General features: G+C 34.7%; 3 protein-coding genes across 3 annotated transcripts in view; 1 reads left to right on the top strand and 2 right to left on the bottom strand.

The window, feature by feature from the left end:
- LOC117325839 (structural maintenance of chromosomes protein 6-like) overlaps nucleotides 1-23337 on the bottom strand; it is a 38632-nt gene that overhangs the window by 1795 nt on the left and 13500 nt on the right. Inside the window, exons 16-25 of the mRNA XM_033882332.1 lie at nucleotides 6253-6351; nucleotides 5659-5928; nucleotides 5226-5282; nucleotides 4740-4910; nucleotides 3647-3784; nucleotides 2879-2997; nucleotides 1867-1966; nucleotides 1171-1329; nucleotides 616-768; nucleotides 390-487 (exon numbers count right to left, since the gene is read on the bottom strand). Coding sequence (XP_033738223.1) covers nucleotides 390-487; nucleotides 616-768; nucleotides 1171-1329; nucleotides 1867-1966; nucleotides 2879-2997; nucleotides 3647-3784; nucleotides 4740-4910; nucleotides 5226-5282; nucleotides 5659-5928; nucleotides 6253-6351 — 1364 coding nt within the window. The remainder of the gene's footprint in view (nucleotides 1-389; nucleotides 488-615; nucleotides 769-1170; nucleotides 1330-1866; nucleotides 1967-2878; nucleotides 2998-3646; nucleotides 3785-4739; nucleotides 4911-5225; nucleotides 5283-5658; nucleotides 5929-6252; nucleotides 6352-23337) is intronic.
- LOC117325841 (putative nuclease HARBI1) lies at nucleotides 15328-16736 on the top strand. Its single transcript, XM_033882335.1, has 3 exons — nucleotides 15328-15785; nucleotides 16061-16172; nucleotides 16319-16736. Exons 1-3 carry the CDS (start codon nucleotides 15675-15677, stop codon nucleotides 16705-16707), a joined length of 612 nt encoding a protein of 203 aa, XP_033738226.1. The 5' UTR covers nucleotides 15328-15674; the 3' UTR covers nucleotides 16708-16736.
- Nucleotides 17000-22513, bottom strand: LOC117325840. Its single transcript, XM_033882333.1, has 4 exons — nucleotides 22235-22513; nucleotides 18701-18768; nucleotides 17878-18024; nucleotides 17000-17399 (listed from the first exon to the last, which is right to left on the bottom strand). Exons 1-4 carry the CDS (start codon nucleotides 22405-22407, stop codon nucleotides 17086-17088), a joined length of 702 nt encoding a protein of 233 aa, XP_033738224.1. The 5' UTR covers nucleotides 22408-22513; the 3' UTR covers nucleotides 17000-17085.

Consider the following 23337-nt stretch of genomic DNA (forward strand, 5'->3'; position numbering starts at 1 on the left):
TGATATATCTTGTACATAATCTTCATATCAAAGTGGTCAAGTAAGACATCTGACCCTTTTATCTTGACTAATGAACACCAAAATCTAATCAGTTGCAGAACTAAGTTTTATGACATAACAATTTAAAGATGGACTCCATTGGTTGAGAGGTCAATGAGATATTGTGTACATATTCCTAAACACTTAAATTGTGGTATGGACGGAAGGTGGACAAATGTACATATTCCTAAACACTTAAATTGTGGTATGGACGGAAGTATGGACAGATGTACAATGTGATTACTATCTGGTAAGTAGGGATCTAAATGAAAGACGTGGGCATTCTATTTGAAATGAAACATCTGTTACATTTTTCTTTGAAACCAGTAATTTAACTGTTAGCATCTTACCCCATATTTTGTGGAGTCAGGAATATGAACTGTCGGTGAAGCTGTTGTTTGGCTACATTCAGCATTAGATCCATGGAAATACGCCGGTTCACCATGTCCTACGAAGAAATGCCACATTATAGCAAAAAAAACCAAAACCCTCAAAATCGAAAACTTAAAATGAAATCAATGATTTTTAAAAATTATTACCAAAATTCATTACCAATAATTTTTTTCCAATACTCACCATGAAGACATCAAACTCATCCAGACATCGAAAAGGTGACTCCATGGCATCCCAGAGGGCCAGGATAAAACAAACTGTGGAGAATGATCGCTCTCCACCAGACAGAGACCTCATGTCCTTTGCTCCATCTCCATTAGATGTGTTGGGCTGTACCTGTACAAAAACAATTACATGTAATAATGTGTTGGACCAAAACCTGTCAAATCATAATTTCATGAACTGTTTTCTCCATCCTTGTCCGATGTCTCACTAACAAACTTGGCCCCATACTATAACAAGTGTACATTTTATGTTTTCCTGATAACTGTTTTAAATGGTTGAATTTTTTCCAATAGTTCTTTTAGCAGTTTTATGAAAGGGACCTTAAAAGATTTTTTTTTCATTTGTTTTATATTTCCAAGGTATTTATTTTGGCACATTTTTTTCTTGTGCAGAAAGTTCGTGAGATACAAAAATGTATTGGGAATCTTCCTTATCATGTGTTATATTTGGAGGACAGACAAGAGTATATACTTCCTCTATATATCTGTCCATGTGATGTTGATTGTGACTTACTGAAATGTCCAATGTCTCCCTAGGGTGGTTGAAGGTCATTTTTCCAGTATACTTCCTATTACTGAGAAGTATAATGAAAAAATATTTGGCCCTCAAGGCGATTGATCGTCTGAACTCAGAGTACTGCTGCTGTCGCTGGACCATGACTTTCTCTAAGTGCTGTAAAACATCAACAGCTCATATATATTGACCTTCACCTTTATCAACAAACTCTTATGTCTACTAGCATCTTCTATAACAATTGACTTTCACCTGTCTTATACACTCAACATATTGACGAAAACCTATACAATTGATTCTGCTTCATAATGTAACACAAGATATTTTTATATCCCGCTTGTATTTTTTCCATGTACCAAATGTAATTAAGTGAAAAATACCATTTATCGCAAATCAATAAGGTCAAACATGTAATCCTGTTTATAATGATATTTTTCTCCTGTCCCGAATTATTTTTGTATGCTGTAATACAAGATAGGTGTCCATATCTGACACCTGTACAATCCACCAGGAACAATAATTAATTATTGTCAGAGGGATATATCTGCCAAAATATGTAGGGTATTTAATGGACTTTTAATTACACTTATGGTATTAAAAAGGTGAGCCTGATTGAAAGTATAAAGTCTGCACACAATTCATATATTAACAGTGCTATATCTGCTTCAGAAAAATATAAATTCATACAAAACTTACATCCATAAACCTTTTGAATTGTTTGACCTCATCCCGGATCTTTTTGTATGAGCCCTTCTTTTCGTAGTATGTTTTAGTAATCTCATTGGGGTTTCCATGGCTGTAAATATTGAAGAGTTGATACATGTATATTGGTGAGTATTCATGGCTGTTAAATATATATTGGTGAGTATTCATGGCTGTGAATATTGAAGAGTTAATACATGTATATTGGTGAATATTCATGACTGTGAATAGTGAAGAGTTGATGCATGTATATTGAGTTTTCATGGGGTGAGTTTTCATGGGGTTGTAAGAATTGTATGAAAAAATGTACCCATGGGATTTTCACTACTGCAAAAATTATATAGATATATAACTGATCTTAAATGTGTGTCAAGGTAATACAATGCACATTTTGGTTTTTTTTTTTGGGGGGGGGGGGGGGGGGAAATGTTTTCCTTTCTGTACCACTTCATGGTAAATATTATTAAGTTTAATTTCTGATAAGTCAGATATGTAGGTGTATGGGGTATCTTATGTAAAATATCAACATAAGTAAAATTTCAACAAAATCATATTTCTAAGTCCCAACTGACAAAATGCATAAAACCATTATCAAATCAAGTATTTTATATACTGTTATATCACAGTAACATAGCCATTTCAAAGCAGTTCACAAATTATTATCAGTGGTTAATGGGCCTTTAGCAACCAGCCGATGTCTTTCTCTTTTGGAGGTGAAGGAAAGCCAGCTCAGAGTACCTGGAAAAAACCACAAACCTACGGTCAGTACCAGGCAACTGCCCCACGTGGGCAAAGTGAAATTGTCTCAGTCGACTGGAACACAATAGAGTAAAGTATCTTGTTCAAGGATATAACACCATACTTGTGCCAGAACTCCTACTAGCAACCCTTTGGTCATAAAGCCCTGTGTCCTACCAATAGACTGACATGCCTCCATGAAACAAATTCACCTGTCATTTAAGTTATACATAAAACTAGTTTGAGATTTAGCGCTGTGTAGTCCTACCTCTTCTCCTCCATTTTTATGCGTTTGGTGATATGATTGATTTCACTCTCCAGGTTCTGCACAGTCCTCCGCATATTGACCTTCCGAGGGCATATCTGCTCTGCTTTGGTTGTGTCATTCTGTCAACACAACAAAATTCTGTTAATGTTTGTTATTGCAATAGCTGACCACATAAATATGATAATTAGACAAAAATAAGAGGATATAGATATGAAAATGAATCTTGATTCTAATACAAAATCAATGAAACATGGGCAAAATACGAACAAAACATTTACATCAAGATTCCCGAGAGTGAGACTGTAAAAAGTTAAAAAAAAAAAAAAAAAAAGACATGGTGTTTCGGAAGGGAAAGTGTCTCCTCTTTCATTAATAACAACAGCCATGTAAATCTATGTTAAGTCAATGTCACTCTCTCAAAATGAGGACTGGGGTAGTGACAATGTATAAATAAGCATTATTATCATTATAATCTTTAACAGCTAATCAAAACTTAACAGGTCATTAGGGTCAATACATGGTGAGCAAAATGGGTATCAAACCAAACAATATCAAACGAACGAAATAAGTAAAAATATATATGTTGGTATACACATGTACATATTTTAAGTGATAAATTTTGCTATGGTTAGTCATATCTTATAGACCAACAGTTCATTGCATGCAGCCATTCACCGAAGTTGGTACGCATGCTTCAATAAGTAAGAATTTGTTATATATGTAATCACCGGGCACATAAAGGAGGATGTTTTCAACATAACCATTTACCTCAATATCCTTCTGCAGTATCTCAACTTTTTTCTTTTGGTCTGCAATTTTATGTTCTTGTTCCTTCAGCTTTTGCTCATAATGCTTTTTGTGAGATTTTGCCTGCTCAATTTCATTCTGGGCATGTCCTAAGTCATCCTAAAACACAAACAACAGTTTCAATATTTTCCTGTTGGTACATGAGATCAAAGAGTGACCTTGGTTTACAACATATGACCTTCATTGGTTCTTTCTAAGTTTAATCCTGTCTCTTCTCTCCTTTCAATTATCTGCTGTGTCAGCACTTCATGATAATGGTAAATTAATCATGTGGTACTGTGTTAAAAAGTGTTTATCTTGATTGTCATTTTAAGTGAGAACAAAATTCAAACTACATTGTATTGACAATAAAGAATTAATGAAGTGTAAAAAATGTATTTCTGATATCTGCTTGTCACCTGACTCAAACATATTTTGACTTTGTCCACTTTCTTTAAACTCAGCCAACCGACTGGCTTTGTCATATTACCTTAAAATAACAAGAGGCACATGGGCCTTAAAGGTCACCTGACATTTGAAATATCTATTAAAGCTAATTTAATTGACCCCTTTTGGCCCCACCCATCAGCATAATGGGTCAGTCAGTGCCAACATGTGCATACCATTGAGCTGCCATCCCATGCTGATAATGCTAAGAAAGTTAGAATGAATTCCAATAGAAATCAACCAAATGATGGTCAAAAATGTGATTTCCCTATATAAACTATAGTAAAGTTTACCCCCTCCCCAGGGGTAAATGCGAGACCCCAGGGTCATGAATTTCATAATTTTGGTAAAGCACCTTAAGATCCTTCCGTCTATGAAGAGTATCTTATTCAACCTAACTTAGGTCTTCTAACATTACCTTTAGAGGGTCTGCCCCTTCTGTCAATACCTTTAAATGGTCTGCCCCTTCTGCCATTACCTTTAGAGGGTCTGCCCCTTCTGATATTTCCTTTAGAGGGTCTGCCCCTTCTGTCATTACTTTTAGAGGGTCTGCCCCTTCTGTCATTACTTTTAGAGAGCCTGCCCCTTCTTACATTACCTTTAGAGGGGCTGCTCCTTCTAATATTACCTTTAGAGGGTCTGCCCCTTCTGCCATAGACCGCATCTGGTGTTCCACTTCCTTGAACTTTTTTTCAGCAAGGTTTAGTTCCTGCTTGGCCTTGTCATGCTCTTCATTCTTTGCCTGTCGCTGTTCCTCATGGATCTGAATCTGGTCGTTCATGGTCTGTACTTCTTCTTCCTATAAATCAACAGATCTTTAGCAATTCAATTTACATCACTTCGTACTGACTCAATGCAATAGCATGCAAAATCAGGTCATACCCATTGCAGTCCTGTAAAATGATCAACAGACAAACAGAGTTCATTTCAATCCTGAGTCAACTCATCAATAAACAAACATAGCCACCTCGGATGAGTGATCTCATCAACAAATACAGCTCATTTGAATCCTGAGTCAACTCATTGACAGACAAATAACTCATATCAATCCTCATTCAAACATATTGATAGGTAATCACAACTACCAAACTGAGAGTCTGTGATGAAAACTTACCAGAGTTTCAACGTCAACAGGCTCTGGGTCCTCAATACTTTTCAGATCTTGGATTTCCTGTTAGATAAGAACATTGTATCAATCTAAAGAAATGCAATACATACATATATATTTACCATTGTATGGCACTGCCACTATATAACCCTACCAATTCAGTTGCAAGTTCACCAGCTTATGAACTGCAAAAAAAATTGCACGACAAATAAAAAATCGCAGATGGTAAATATAAGCATTGAACGGCTTCCAGTTGGCATTCATATTGACTATGAATGCCAACTGAAAACCGTTCAATGATTAAGTAAATTTCGATGAGTTCTTTATAAGTCTAAATATACACCAATCTATTCAATACAAATATCGATAACAACAGATACATATGACAATGAAATCAAAATCTGCAATATTTCAAATTAACTTGCGATTGTATACTTACATCGGTGAGTAATCTGATTTTTTGGCCAATCTTTGTCAGCTGAGTTTCTGTCTTGTTGTTCTCTATTTTGTTGGTACGTATTTCTTCGTTAAATCTGTCTCGCTGCCGTTCTATAGTTGTTATCTCTATGGCTAGAGACTGCAGCTCCTCTTTGTTTCTGGAGATTTCCTCCTCCACATTAATGGAGAGGAAGCGGGCGCGCCCTCCCCTCGAGGAGTAGTACCTGAGGGATGGGTGACAGTACAACTGGTCTCCGTCTGCAGTAAATGCCTGGTAATATAACCATATAGGTGTTGTAAAAATACTCTTACATCTTCCTTGAGTTGATACCAATTCTACTAATGTAGTTTATACCTCTACCATTATATAAATGTGTAAATGCAATTTCAATTGGTCCAAAATTATGAACTTTTGACCACAAGAAAACTTTAGAACCATGAGTGGTAAAGGCCATTTTACCGGCCAACAATATGTTGCATGTGCCCCAGATTACTTACAAGCATGTATAAAGCTTTATCAAACACAAGACGTTAACAGATTTTAATGTTTGTCTGGGGGAAATATCTTATGCTTAAATATAGAACTAATAATCACCTCTCTGCAATTTTTTGGTGGCCCTGGCCTTTTATCAGGATCCATGACATCACGAGCAATCCTGTTGTCTTTGATAAGGAGGATGCATTCCACTCCTCTCTATCAAATAAGAACACTTAAATGAAGCAAGGCCTTTCCTTTAAAAATGTTTCTTTAATAGGCCATGTTGGTATTTATTCTTACTGGTAGGCACCTTCCCTCTGTCACAAGTGGTTTACTTTATAGATATAACTTTAGCTAGGGTTGCTAATAAGCAATTCCATTCAACAGAGATCAGATTCCGAAGCATAACCTGACATAGACTTGGCTGGTAACAAACCAATCACATGTCTGTAGCATTATCACATCTTATATAAGATAGTTAAAAACTCCTCTGTTACAATACCTGGTCTATAAGACTCTGTAACATTACCTGGTCTATAAGACTCTGTAACATTACCTGGTCTATAAGACTGTAACATTACCTGGTCTATAAGACTCTGTAACATTACCTGGTCTATAAGACTCTGTAACATTACCTGGTCTATAAGACTATAACATTACCTGGTCTATAAGACTCTGTAACATTACCTGGTCTATAAGACTCTATAACATTACCTGGTCTATAAGACTCTGTAACATTACCTGGTCTATAAGACTATAACATTACCTGGTCTATAAGACTGTTACATTACCTGGTCTATAAGACTCTGTAACATTACCTGGTCTATAAGACTCTGTAACATTACCTGGTCTATAAGACTCTGTAACATTACCTGGTCTATAAGACTCTGTAACATTACCTGGTCTATAAGACTATAACATTACCTGGTCTATAAGACTCTGTAACATTACCTGGTCTATAAGACTCTATAACATTACCTGGTCTATAAGACTATAGCATTACCTGGTCTATAAGACTCTGTAACATTACCTGGTCTATAAGACTATAACATTACCTGGTCTATAAGGCTCTATAACATTACCTGGTCTATAAGACTATAACATTACCTGGTCTATAAGACTATAACATTACCTGGTCTATAAGACTATAACATTACCTGGTCTATAAGACTATAACATCACCTGGTCTATAAGACTATACCATTACCTGGTCTATAAGACTCTGTAACATTACCTGGTCTATAAGACTATAACATTACCTGGTCTATAAGACTCTGTAACATTACCTGGTCTATAAGACTCTGTAACATTACCTGGTCTATAAGACTCTGTAACATTACCTGGTCTATAAGACTCTGTAACATTACCTGGTCTATAAGACTCTGTAACATTACCTGGTCTATAAGACTATAACATTACCTGGTCTATAAGACTATAACATTACCTGGTCTATAAGACTATAACATTACCTGGTCTATAAGACTCTGTAACATTACCTGGTCTATAAGACTCTGTAACATTACCTGGTCTATAAGACTATAACATTACCTGGTCTATAAGACTCTGTAACATTATCTGGTCTCTATAAGACTATAACATTACCTGGTCTATAAGACTGTAACATTACCTGGTCTATAAGATTCTATAACATAACCTGGTCTATAAGACTCTGTAACATTACCTGGTCTATAAGACTAAAACATTACCTGGTCTATAAGACTATAACATTACCTGGTCTATAAGACTATAACATTACCTGGTCTATAAGACTATAACATTACCTGGTCTATAAGACTCTGTAACATTACCTGGTCTATAAGACTCTGTAACATTACCTGGTCTATAAGACTCTGTAACATTACCTGGTCTATAAGACTCTGTAACATTACCTGGTCTGTAAGACTCTGTAACATTACCTGGTCTATAAGACTCTCTAACATTACCTGGTCTATAAGACTATAACATTACCTGGTCTATAAGACTGTAACATTACCTGGTCTATAAGACTATACATTACCTGGTCTATAAGGCTCTATAACATTACCTGGTCTATAAGACTCTATAACATTACCTGGTCTATAAGACTCTGTAACATTACCTGGTCTATAAGACTATAACATTACCTGGTCTATACGTCTCTGTAACATTACCTGGTCTATTTGACTGTAACATTACCTGGTCTATAAGACTCTGTAACATTACCTGGTCTATAAGACTCTGTAACATTACCTGGTCTATAAGACTCTGTAACATTACCTGGTTTATAAGACTCTGTAACATTACCTGGTCTATAAGACTCTGTAACATTACCTGGTCTATAAGACTGTAACATTACCTGGTCTATAAGACTCTGTAACATTACCTGGTCTATAAGACTATAACATTACCTGGTCTATAAGGCTCTATAACATTACCTGGTCTATAAGACTCTGTAACATTACCTGGTCTATAAGACTACATTACCTGGTCTATAAGACTATAACATTACCTGGTCTATAAGACTATAACATTACCTGGTCTATAAGACTCTGTAACATTACCTGGTCTATAAGACTCTGTAACATTACCTGGTTTATAAGACTCTGTAACATTACCTGGTCTATAAGACTCTGTAACATTACCTGGTCTATAAGACTGTAACATTACCTGGTCTATAAGACTCTGTAACATTACCTGGTCTATAAGACTATAACATTACCTGGTCTATAAGGCTCTATAACATTACCTGGTCTATAAGACTCTGTAACATTACCTGGTCTATAAGACTACATTACCTGGTCTATAAGACTATAACATTACCTGGTCTATAAGACTATAACATTACCTGGTCTATAAGACACTAATATTACCTGGTCTATCAGACTATAACATTACCTGGTCTATAAGACTCTGTAACATTACCTGGTCTATAAGACTATAACATTACCTGGTCTATAAGACTCTGTAACATTACCTGGTCTATAAGACTACATTACCTGGTCTATAAGACTGCATTACCTGGTCTATAAGACTATAACATTACCTGGTCTATAAGACTATAACATTACCTGGTCTATAAGACACTAATATTACCTGGTCTATAAGACTCTGTAACATTACCTGGTCTATAAGACTCTGTAACATTACCTGGTCTATAAGACTCTGTAACATTACCTGGTCTATAAGACTCTGTAACATTACCTGGTCTATAAGACTATAACATTACCTGGTCTATAAGACTCTGTAACATTACCTGGTCTATAAGACTCTATAACATTACCTGGTCTATAAGACTATAGCATTACCTGGTCTATAAGACTCTGTAACATTACCTGGTCTATAAGACTATAACATTACCTGGTCTATAAGGCTCTATAACATTACCTGGTCTATAAGACTATAACATTACCTGGTCTATAAGACTATAACATTACCTGGTCTATAAGACTATAACATCACCTGGTCTATAAGACTATACCATTACCTGGTCTATAAGACTCTGTAACATTACCTGGTCTATAAGACTATAACATTACCTGGTCTATAAGACTCTGTTACATTACCTGGTCTATAAGACTCTGTAACATTACCTGGTCTATAAGACTCTGTAACATTACCTGGTCTATAAGACTCTGTAACATTACCTGGTCTATAAGACTCTGTAACATTACCTGGTCTATAAGACTCTGTAACATTACCTGGTCTATAAGACTCTGTAACATTACCTGGTCTATAAGACTATAACATTACCTGGTCTATAAGACTATAACATTACCTGGTCTATAAGACTCTGTAACATTACCTGGTCTATAAGACTCTGTAACATTACCTGGTCTATAAGACTATAACATTACCTGGTCTATAAGACTCTGTAACATTATCTGGTCTCTATAAGACTATAACATTACCTGGTCTATAAGACTCTGTAACATTACCTGGTCTATAAGATTCTATAACATAACCTGGTCTATAAGACTCTGTAACATTACCTGGTCTATAAGACTAAAACATTACCTGGTCTATAAGACTATAACATTACCTGGTCTATAAGACTATAACATTACCTGGTCTATAAGACTATAACATTACCTGGTCTATAAGACTCTGTAACATTACCTGGTCTATAAGACTCTGTAACATTACCTGGTCTATAAGACTCTGTAACATTACCTGGTCTATAAGACTCTGTAACATTACCTGGTCTGTAAGACTCTGTAACATTACCTGGTCTATAAGACTCTGTAACATTACCTGGTCTATAAGACTATAACATTACCTGGTCTATAAGACTGTAACATTACCTGGTCTATAAGACTATACATTACCTGGTCTATAAGGCTCTATAACATTACCTGGTCTATAAGACTCTATAACATTACCTGGTCTATAAGACTCTGTAACATTACCTGGTCTATAAGACTATAACATTACCTGGTCTATACGTCTCTGTAACATTACCTGGTCTATTTGACTGTAACATTACCTGGTCTATAAGACTCTGTAACATTACCTGGTCTATAAGACTCTGTAACATTACCTGGTCTATAAGACTCTGTAACATTACCTGGTTTATAAGACTCTGTAACATTACCTGGTCTATAAGACTCTGTAACATTACCTGGTCTATAAGACTGTAACATTACCTGGTCTATAAGACTCTGTAACATTACCTGGTCTATAAGACTATAACATTACCTGGTCTATAAGGCTCTATAACATTACCTGGTCTATAAGACTCTGTAACATTACCTGGTCTATAAAATTACATTACCTGGTCTATAAGACTATAACATTACCTGGTCTATAAGACTATAACATTACCTGGTCTATAAGACACTAATATTACCTGGTCTATAAGACTATAACATTACCTGGTCTATAAGACTCTGTAACATTACCTGGTCTATAAGACTATAACATTACCTGGTCTATAAGACTCTGTAACATTACCTGGTCTATAAGACTACATTACCTGGTCTATAAGACTGCATTACCTGGTCTATAAGACTATAACATTACCTGGTCTATAAGACTATAACATTACCTGGTCTATAAGACACTAATATTACCTGGTCTATAAGACTCTGTAACATTACCTGGTCTATAAGACTCTGTAACATTACCTGGTCTATAAGACTCTGTAACATTACCTGGTCTATAAGACTGTAACATTACCTGGTCTATAAGACTCTGTAACATTACCTGGTCTATAAGACTCTGTAACATTACCTGGTCTATAAGACTCTGTAACATTACCTGGTCTATAAGACTATAACATTACCTGGTCTATAAGACTCTGTAACATTACCTGGTCTATAAGACTACATTACCTGGTCTATAAGACTATAACATTACCTGGTCTATAAGACACTAATATTACCTGGTCTATAAGACTATAACATTACCTGGTCTATAAGACTCTGTAACATTACCTGGTCTATAAGACTCTGTAACATTACCTGGTCTATAAGACTCTGTAACATTACCTGGTCTATAAGACTCTGTAACATTACCTGGTCTATAAGACTATAACATTACCTGGTCTATAAGACTATAACATTACCTGGTCTATAAGACTATAACATTACCTGGTCTATAAGACTCTGTAACATTACCTGGTCTATAAGACTCTGTAACATTACCTGGTCTATAAGACTATAACATTACCTGGTCTATAAGACTCTGTAACATTATCTGGTCTCTATAAGACTATAACATTACCTGGTCTATAAGGCTCTATAACATTACCTGGTCTATAAGACTCTGTAACATTACCTGGTCTATAAGACTACATTACCTGGTCTATAAGACTATAACATTACCTGGTCTATAAGACTATAACATTACCTGGTCTATAAGACACTAATATTACCTGGTCTATAAGACTATAACATTACCTGGTCTATAAGACTCTGTAACATTACCTGGTCTATAAGACTATAACATTACCTGGTCTATAAGACTCTGTAACATTACCTGGTCTATAAGACTACATTACCTGGTCTATAAGACTGCATTACCTGGTCTATAAGACTATAACATTACCTGGTCTATAAGACTATAACATTACCTGGTCTATAAGACACTAATATTACCTGGTCTATAAGACTCTGTAACATTACCTGGTCTATAAGACTCTGTAACATTACCTGGTCTATAAGACTCTGTAACATTACCTGGTCTATAAGACTGTAACATTACCTGGTCTATAAGACTCTGTAACATTACCTGGTCTATAAGACTCTGTAACATTACCTGGTCTATAAGACTCTGTAACATTACCTGGTCTATAAGACTATAACATTACCTGGTCTATAAGACTCTGTAACATTACCTGGTCTATAAGACTACATTACCTGGTCTATAAGACTATAACATTACCTGGTCTATAAGACACTAATATTACCTGGTCTATAAGACTATAACATTACCTGGTCTATAAGACTCTGTAACATTACCTGGTCTATAAGACTATAACATTACCTGGTCTATAAGGCTCTATAACATTACCTGGTCTATAAGACTCTGTAACATTACCTGGTCTATAAGACTACATTACCTGGTCTATAAGACTGCATTACCTGGTCTATAAGACTATAACATTACCTGGTCTATAAGACTATAACATTACCTGGTCTATAAGACACTAATATTACCTGGTCTATAAGACTCTGTAACATTACCTGGTCTATAAGACTCTGTAACATTACCTGGTCTATAAGACTCTGTAACATTACCTGGTCTATAAGACTGTAACATTACCTGGTCTATAAGACTCTGTAACATTACCTGGTCTATAAGACTCTGTAACATTACCTGGTCTATAAGACTCTGTAACATTACCTGGTCTATAAGACTATAACATTACCTGGTCTATAAGACTCTGTAACATTACCTGGTCTATAAGACTATAACATTACCTGGCTCCGGGATCATGAAACAGACTTAAGTCTAAGTTTTGACTTAAGCTTAAGATTTTTGACTTAAGTCTGAAAACAGACTTAAATCGAGGTTCATGAAATAAAACTTAAGTCTTAAGTCTATTTTTCAGTCTTAAATCCTAAGACTGCTACAGGGCAGACTTAAGTCCGTTTTTTTGTCTTAAATATGGCGGACATAGTAAGATTAGTTGATCGTCTGCGACAACGAGAAGAAAGGAGAGCAGTTCGTCCGAGGACCTTTAGAGATCGGCTTAATCCTTTGGAGATGAGGACAGATGAGGAGTTGTACGCCAGGTACAGGTTCAGGAGACCCACCTTGCTATTTATTGTTCATTTGGTCGCCGATAGTATAACGCATCCAACGAGAAGATCCCAAAGTCTGCCTCCTCTCATACAGGTTCTCGTTTTTTTGAGATTTCTGGCGACAGGGGCATTTCACCAACTGATTGGCGACGCCATTCACATATCAAAGGCCACTGCTGGAAGCTGCATCCGTCGTGTTGCGGACGTCCTCGTTAGATTGCGTGGGGATTTCATCAAATTCCCGACTGGGCAGGCGGCAGACAACACAAAACGTGCCTTTCACGCTATTGCAGGTGCGTATTTCCAATTAAAAGACATAAATGATATCGAATCTAGTACCACAGACAAGTTTTGAGCGTTCCACTTGATGTAAACAATGTGACTGCAGCGCCCCCATCGATAATTACGTCATATAGTACTATGTACCGTATCTAAACAAATAAACGCCCTCATTGTTATATATGTGTGTTATCAATCGTATGAGAAGGGTTTCCCTCTGTTATAAAAAACATCGTTAACAACAAAAAATTGTCTAATCAGCTCTTTTCTGAAAGTCAACAATTGTGAAGCTTTGATCAATTAAAATTGCAGGTAGAAACAGTTCTAGATCAAATTATATGTTTGTTCTTATTTTTTTTTTATTTCAAGATATTCATATGAAATGAAATATTGTTTTAATACTTATTAAGTGTACTATTTCAATTTCACAATTGAAATACTTCCATTTCATAGTGTACTTTGTCATTGTACAGTACATGTGCTTGTACATATCACTATGAATTTAAAAATAGTTAAAAAACAAAACAAAAAAGAAAAATTATTTGTTTAATATAGCTTTTATTTGGGAAACAACTTAGGATTCATAACAGTAATTAAAATATATATATATTGCACATGCATATGTACAGCTTCCTGTTTCAAGCAATTGATTGTCCTTGAAATAACATAAAAAGAAAATTTTGATCAAATGTGGTGATTCGAACCGAGCAAAATATCATTTGGGGCTTTCTGAAACTAGTTATATATGAATAAAAATTCAAGAACAAATGTGAAAATCTGCACAACTTAGGACCATGTGTAATGTGCATATTGAAATGAAATAATTCTATCTAACTGCTTCAATTTAAGAGGAGGCCCATGGGCCTCAACAGTCACCTGAGTTTAGAAATATTAAAGTTAATTTAATTTACCCTGCTGGCCCCGCCCATCAGCTCAGGGCCAACGTGTGCATACCATCGAGCTGTCATCCCATGCTGATAATGTTAACAAAGTTATTATGAATTTCAATAAAATCAAACAACTGATAGTCAAAAATTTGATTTCCCTATATAAACTATTGTAAAGTTTACCCCCTCCTCAGGGGCAAACGTGAGACCCCAGGAGCATGAAATTTACAATTTTGGTAAAGTACCTGAAGACTTTTCCATGCATATGAAGTGTACTATTTTTAGGCCAACACCACCATATGTGCAAATATTTACATAAGGAAGCGTTTTCTAAACTGCTGGCCAAAGACTGCAGTAATAAGTTCCACTAAAGAAACAAATTCATAATTCTAAAACTTCATTAAAATCTGGTTTTATTTTCATATTGTAGAACTATTCTCTCAATATTAAACTACATGCATTTTGATATTGGAATAACACTATTTTCTTCAATCTTCACATTTAGAAGTAAAAAGTTTTAAACAGTTGTCGAAATTGCAGGCCTCAGACCGCAAGTAATTACCATCTACGTTCTTTTTAAAAAATTTTTTATAGACAATCCATAAATTTACTCGACATGGGCCACTCATGATGATCACAAAGACACTGAGACTGACTTTGAACTACAGGGAAAGTCTCAAAACATCATTTTAATAAAATGGCTATGTCAAACAAACAAACAATTTTCCTTCTCTCATTTGTATCATTATGTTTTTATTGGGTTTTTCGAAGAAGTTTTTTTTTTAAATTTCAGTTAATTTCAATTTCAACACATTTTATTGTCATTTAATTCGACAAATGGATCTGACATCAGGCATAGCCTATTTAAGTCATCTCCATATAAACATATATACAGGTAACAATTTTTTAATCTCGAATATAACAGAAGTAGTATACATAATTTTATATATATTAACAGGAACATATATATGAATATCTCTTGGATATGACTTGTTAGCAGGACCCACTCGATGAGATCGGCTGATGTTGGCCTCTGTAATCATGATACCAAGTTCATTTAAAATCATTTGACCCTTTTTGACATTGCCCATAAGCCAAAGGAGTCAGGCAGTTTATAAACTAAAAATCTTGAATTGTGTATTTTTAAGGCATGCCACAGGTATTGGGATGCATTGATGGGACATTTGTCAGAATATCTACACCAAGAGAAAATGAACCTGACTATGTCAATAGAAAAGGATTCCATTCTCTGAATGTTCAGGTATAATGTGTAAAAATAGAAACTTTAATATTGATCAAGATTTCATGCAGAATGGATACCTTAATTGCTACATGTATTTAAGAAAAGAATAGTTTTATCTGTGACAAGTACTGCATTCATGTTAGCTCACTGAAATGTATACATTGTATTTACCTGGTATTAAATCTCAAATACATGCATACCACATTCCCCAATGTGAAGTCTATAATTCTTTCATTATTTAATATGAAAAAAAAACCACCTTTGAAATATGCATACTTATTTCACTTTCACAGATGGTCTGCAACAACAACTTCATCATAACCAACTGTGTGGCCCGTTGGCCTGGTTCATGTCATGACTCAAGAGTGTTCCGAGAAAGTCAGCTTTGTCATGACTTTGAAAATGGTAATAAACATTCATGTAAAACTATGTACTGTACCCTATAAAATTAAATTTAAAGTAATGTCACTTTACACAATGATATATCTATGAATGATGAATAAACAATGAAAAGAGAAACTTGAAGAAGCTATAATCCTTAATTATAACAGACCTATACAGTGGATTCCTGCTAGGGGACTCAGGCTACCCTTGCCGCAGGTATTTGATGACACCATACAATCACACCAATGATATTAGACACCGGGAGCGATTCAATGGAGCATTGTGTAGAACAAGAGTGGTCATCGAGCAGACGTTTGGAATTTTGAAGAGGCGCTTCAGCTGCCTATCAATTGGTCTGAGAACAAACCCAAACAGAGCATGCAAATATATTGTGGCATGTGCCATATTGCACAACATAGGTATCTTAAGACAAGATATAGTATCAGAAACAGTTGATGACCTAGTAGTACAAGGCCCAGATGTTCTGGAACATAATCATTTAAATGAAAATGGATTTGGGATAAGAGAGAACATGGCAAGAAACCTTTTTTCTTAGTAATTTTCTATAGCTAGGTACTCTCTGGAGTGGGGCAGTGCAAGCATATATATATACATTTATGGGCCAGTGGGGTTAGAGTCACCATTCAAAATCTGTTCCCCTTTTTCCAAAGATTTTTGTGACCAAATAAGATAAAAATCTATTCAGAACTTATAAGAGCAGTAATTTATAGGGCTTAGATTACCTCTATTTTCCCAATCAGACCCCGCCCATTCCGCACTTTGGGAGTCACCCCTTATGCAAAATCTGCTCCCTTCACCCAATGATGTTTCTGACCAAATTTGGTTAAAATCCACAAAGTATTTTATGACTAGTAGCGGTTAAAAGAAAATGTTGACAGAACAAATTGTAGTGGAAAAGTTTCAGAAACATTATTTATTCTTCAAAGGAAGGCTCAATTGCCTTAATTTGAAGAATAGCAAGATGTTTCTGAATCTTGACCAGTTCAATCCTCTCCAGAATCAGATTCCTTGCGTCTTTCACTCGGGCAAGTTCCTCCAACAATACTTCATCAGACAAATCTTTTTTCTGTTTTGATGATGTACATGTAGATGTGGCTGTATGTGGGGCTGTTAATCCATCTGTGTGTGTGGCTTGTGATGCTGCTGGGGAGATATAAGTTATTGGCATATCCATATCAACTCCTGAATAAGTTGGTAGGATGTTGATAAACCCAGGTGAAAGAGGCACTGAAAAAAAAGAATACATATGCATATGCATGTATACAATAAGATAAAGACAGCATTATCAACTCAATACCGTATTTTATCGGGTATAAGCCCATGATCAAGGATAAACCCCCTCCCCCCTATTTTTCACTTTTTTTCTGCAAAGGCTCGGTAAGACATTTTATATGACATGGCAAAAAGACATCACAAAGAGATTTTGACACCAACAATTGAATGATCTTTATTGGACCTTTTCCTTTTAATGTAAATCATTTGTTTTCTTATCGTCAAGTTTCAATATTGAGACATAAGAGAAACTGTATAAGTTTTTACTATATAACTCAAAATTGGCACAAGGAACTTGTCCGAAAGACCCACTTGAGTAATAGTAACAAGTACATTGACAGGTCAGAAAGGCCCATCATGTGATGATATACATCATTGAAAAAAATTATTTAATGAATTGTATTTTGAGATATTTAATACCCTTTAACCATACCAGCAGTGTCAATTCCTTCAGAGAGTCCACAGAGACTTGGTCTTCCCTCCAGGTTCTGTAATACCAGCCTTTCTGGCACTGTTGGTGAAGCTGGTTTCTTGCCACCACCAGTCTTTGGGTGCAGTAATCCTGATCTTTTTTCTTTTGCTACAATATACAAATGTATTATATTACATCTCAGTTTGTATCAATCAAAATGTGCCTTGTGTTTCATTTTCACAAGGGGCCTAATGGCCTTATAGGTCAATGTGTTCTGATGTAGTTTACTCAAACTGACCCATTTCAGCCCTGCCCATCTGTCACTGGGCTCAGTACTGTTTACATTTAGGCCATATACAAAGTAATTTGTCGTATATAACATCTGGGTTAAAATGTGAATTAATTCATAGATTTTCCTAATCTTAATTACTGGGGTAGTGTATATCAGGAGTTCAATGAAATTGATACCAAGTTTGAAGTTTCAATGACAAGATAAGCAGCTGATCAGACAGGAAATTTGTTTGATAATACAGATATAGGTCAAAAGTCAAAATGCATTGTATATCACAGTGACCTACATTTCACAAATGACACACCACCTGACTAAATAAATCTTATCTGTGGAGAATAGGAAGTGTGATGCAGTGCTATTAAACAAGATTTTTGTAACATGTAAATACCGGTATCTTACATAACTATGTTTCATACACCGTTTATGATGCTTTCATAACTACATTCATGTTATAGAATTCAAAAATGCTAAGTTCTATGTTAAAACATGATGTTGATCTCATAAATAAAAATCTAATGTCAACAACATAATGTTCAATGAACACTATCATACCTTTCTGCTTGATGTTTTGGTATTTCTTTTTAATTTCCGGCACCTCTCTCTGCAGTGATGTGTTTCTGCTGAAATTTGGAAAAGAAGAACATTTGTAGTAGAAAGAAAATCTTTACATGAGCTTTTACTTAGATACTCAAAGAGATAAATAAATAAACAAAAATTACCTAGCAGCTTTTAAAAGTATTTTTAGACACATTTGTATTTTGATATATGTAACAGAGCACATGATTAATTGAATTTAAATCACTGCCTCCGCTAGGGATCGAACCCGGGACCTCTGGCTTACTAGTCTTACGCTCATCCGATCGAGCTAAAGAGAAGATCTCTCTAGCCGAGCGGTATATTGCGGCTAGTATTTACCAGGGTTACATATACATACCATTAAACTTCATATTAAAAAATCTTGTTGCTATATTATCATCTATCTTATATCTTCTCAAACCTTTCTCTAAGCTTCAGACAAATCAAATGATTTCAATTTGTTTATGTTTTATTTACAATTATGCCAGTGACAATCAGTTTTATTTAAATCATGTATGTCTTCTTTTAATAGGATTGATATTTTATATTAATCTTCTTTATTCATATATTTCTGATGATGATTAGAATTAAAAACAAGTCTAATCATTGACTGGGAAGCTTCCAAAATGCCTATACACTAAACTTTCAGAAATTCAATGTTAAAAATATGAAATAAATTTTCTGTGTTAAATTGGTGCATTTGAATTTTTTATTTATTTAAATAGTATTTATGCTTTCCGTCACTGCCGTACACAGCAACAATAAATATAGTGAGTGTATTTCGACAGTTGCCGGATAAATACAAATATAATCTCAACATATTCAGATTTGATATTCCTGTTTGTGTTTGTTCTCAGACCAAATATATATATGTAATAACAGAATTGTTGTGAAATCAGAAAAAAATAAAGTACCTATATATCTATAATGAATAAATATCATGTGGTAGAGTGAACTTTTTATTTTAAACAATTTAAACATGTTTTTAGGAAATGTTGTAACTAACTTGTTATATTGTATTTATTTGCTTGATTTGTTCTGCATTTAAATAATTCTATTGCTGTATGAAGTTATTATTATTGAATCATTTTCGAGTAATGTTGTTTTTTCCAATTTGATTTTATAAATTCATTTCAATGTAACTACAAAGCTGCCAGATGTTTTACTGAAATGGTAATATTTGTGAAAGTGTATAAGAAGAGTTAAATACCTTGAATTTGAAATTTTTTTTTTTAGAAAAAAAAGGCTCTATAGATTTGTATAACTGCTTGATAACTCCTGCAATCACACCAACAGGTACAATAAAATGGAATGAGGAATTTGAGTATGACAAAAAGAAATGGGGAAAAAACCTTTAAAATTCCTTTTATTGTAACAAAAAGTACAAAACTTCAAATTCAAGTGAGAATTCTACACCACATTTTAGTAACCAATACATTTCTTTTAAGAATTAATTTACATCCTACTCCAATTTGCTCACTGTGTAATAGGAAAGGGAAACAATAACTACATTGCTTATGGGAATGTATTGAAGTTCAAACTCTTTTTGAAAGATTTTAAGCTCTGCTTGATATTTTGTTTATCATCCCATTTCTAATGAATAAAGATTCTCTACTTTTTGGAGTAGCTTCTTCACAATAAATAATAAAATACTAATAATTATTAAACATGATATTTATAAAACAGGATATCTTCATAAAACTCTTAATATAAATGCACTAATTAATGTTATTAAAGATCATTATAATGTACAAAAGTATATCATTTCAAGTAAAAGTGATAACATTCAAAAGAAGTTTGAAAGTAATTGGAGAAAGTGGATGCCTTTGTTAGAAATATGACTAATATGGCACTTGAACATGTAGTTTTTCTTTATATATACCTGTATGTGTTATATATATACAGTATATTGCTTTATATTTTAATGGCACAACACCATATTAGAAATTATAACTTGTATTCATATTTTCTAAACATTAGTAAGTAGTAACTTGTCAGTAAATAAAAGTGTATGGGAACATCTCTACCTGTCTGTCTCAGTTTTCTCTCATCTGTCTGTCTGTTTGTCTCCATTTTGTTTGTCTATTTTGTTTTATATATATGTATGTACATGTAGGTGCTTCTTAATTTGTACTGTTTAATGGTGAGCAGAATGTGATGATAATTATAAAGCATGGGAGTATTTATTTGTAAGCATGGGAATATGTGTTGGTAAGTGTGTGTGTATGTCAAGAGTTATGTGTGTGTACATGGGAATGTGTCTGGGTAAGTGTGTATACATGTACAAATGTATGTCCCGAGTTATGTGTGTGTACATCGGAATGTGTATGGGTAAGTGTGTATGTCCCTCTATGTTCTGTCTTATGGTATCTGTATTAAAAGCTTTGAAAAATAAAACAATTTAAAAAAAGAAAGAGTTAAAGTGGTAAAATGATATTTGGCAAGAATGAGAGATGTTTCCCTTGAGTGTAAGAGTCTAGATACTGTATATTTGTATTTATAAGGTTTGTTGCAAGGCAGGCCTATTCATAAATCTATAAATTAATTAATAAATAAACTGCTCAATTTGCTGACTGGTTTTCTTGTCATTATTGACAACCTGTTAGTGTTACAACCAAATGAGAGGATTTTTTTAATGTTTACAACATCTCTCATTTTCTATGGTTCAAATACTGTGAAATAGTGCTATGCGGATTGCTTCAGCGCAAACAATAAACCAATCTTCATGTGCAGTAAATGTAACTTTTTGATTTTTAGTCGCTTACATTATACTTTTAATTATGAATCCCATATATCAGCTGTATGTACACAGATAATGTAGGTTATTTCCTAAAACCTGAACAGTGTTTCTCCCTAGTTAATTCTAGTTGCAATCATTAATATTGCTACAAAGACAAGTGTGTGGCATACAAGCTATCGTAACTGTAAAATTGTGTTTTCCATGTATAAAATAATTTGGAGCCATCAATGGAAGACAAATGTCCGCTCATCAATATCAGATCAATTGACAATTAAGGAGGATTGAATTTTGAAATTATTGAATATTTGAGTAAAAAACGATTTTTTTTTTTGTCAAACATATGTAGAATCTATATAAAAGTCAAATATAATAAACATCTATAATCTAAGAAATAATCACGTCAGAACTTCTAAAAAGTCAATATTTTTTTACATGCACTTCAACAGTAATTTGACGGGTAAATGTGTATAAATAAGTTACTTAGATACGTGAATATCCCTCAAACTCTCGAAGGTGTACAGTACAGGGTTTCCAGTACAGTACACATGGATGGACGATTTCTGACAGAAGATCTTCGTCAGAGAGCAGTGTTGTCAGGGTATTGATATTCATTCTAGACTAGAGTACTGAGGGCACGCTGAATTCATGACAGATACGCGTCCCAAACCTAATATGCAGTTTAACATATAGCAGCATAAACATTATTTTAAGGAATCACAACAATTAAACTTCAAGCACACAACAATTTGGTAGCTCTACTGTATACGTACGCATTCAGGCGATTGGCAATGTCTTGCCAAACTTTGCTCTTCGTCTGCTGTGTCCTGGAGGCGCCATCGTGCCTTCCAAACAGCAGAGATTCGCTGTTGGAAACCTCTTCAACGAGCATAACCTCCTCCTCCCCGGTCCAATTTGACTTTCTCCCTCTGTTGACAGATTCCATTGTTTACATTGACAGCAGACGACAGAAGATGGTTTCCCGCGCTGAAGAGTTCCAATGGATTACCGCAAATACGCGAATCAGCGCGCGCGTTGCTATAGATTTCGACTTAAGTTTAGTCTCAGCTAAGATTATGCTTAGCACGTTTCATGATCCACTTAAGATTGCGGTCTTAGCTAAGTAAAATCTTAAGACTTAAGTCCAAGTTTAGTCTTAGACTTAAGTCTGCTTCATGATCCCGGGGCCTGGTCTATAAGACTCTGTAACATTACCTGGTCTATAAGACTATAACATTACCTGGTCTATAAGACTCTGTAACATTACCTGGTCTATAAGATTCTATAACATTACCTGGTCTATAAGACTCTGTAACATTACCTGGTCTATAAGACTATAACATTACCTGGTCTAAAAGACTAAAACATTACCTGGTCTATAAGACTATAACATTACCTGGTCTATAAGACTATAACATTACCTGGTCTATAAGACTATAACATTACCTGGTCTATAAGACTCTGTAACATTACCTGGTCTATAAGACTCTGTAACATTACCTGGTCTATAAGACTATAACATTACCTGGTCTAAAAGACTAAAACATTACCTGGTCTATAAGACTATAACATTACCTGGTCTATAAGACTATAACATTACCTGGTCTATAAGACTCTGTAACATTATCTGGTCTCTATAAGACTATAACATTACCTGGTCTATAAGGCTCTATAACATTACCTGGTCTATAAGACTATAACATTACCTGGTCTATAAGACTCTGTAACATTATCTGGTCTCTATAAGACTATAACATTACCTGGTCTATAAGGCTCTATAACATTACCTGGTCTATAAGACTATAACATTACCTGGTCTATAAGACTATAACATTACCTGGTCTATAAGACTATAACATCACCTGGTCTATAAGAC

Source organism: Pecten maximus, chromosome 4 (genome assembly GCF_902652985.1).
Source record: "Pecten maximus chromosome 4, xPecMax1.1, whole genome shotgun sequence".
NCBI lineage: Eukaryota > Metazoa > Mollusca > Bivalvia > Pectinida > Pectinidae > Pecten > Pecten maximus.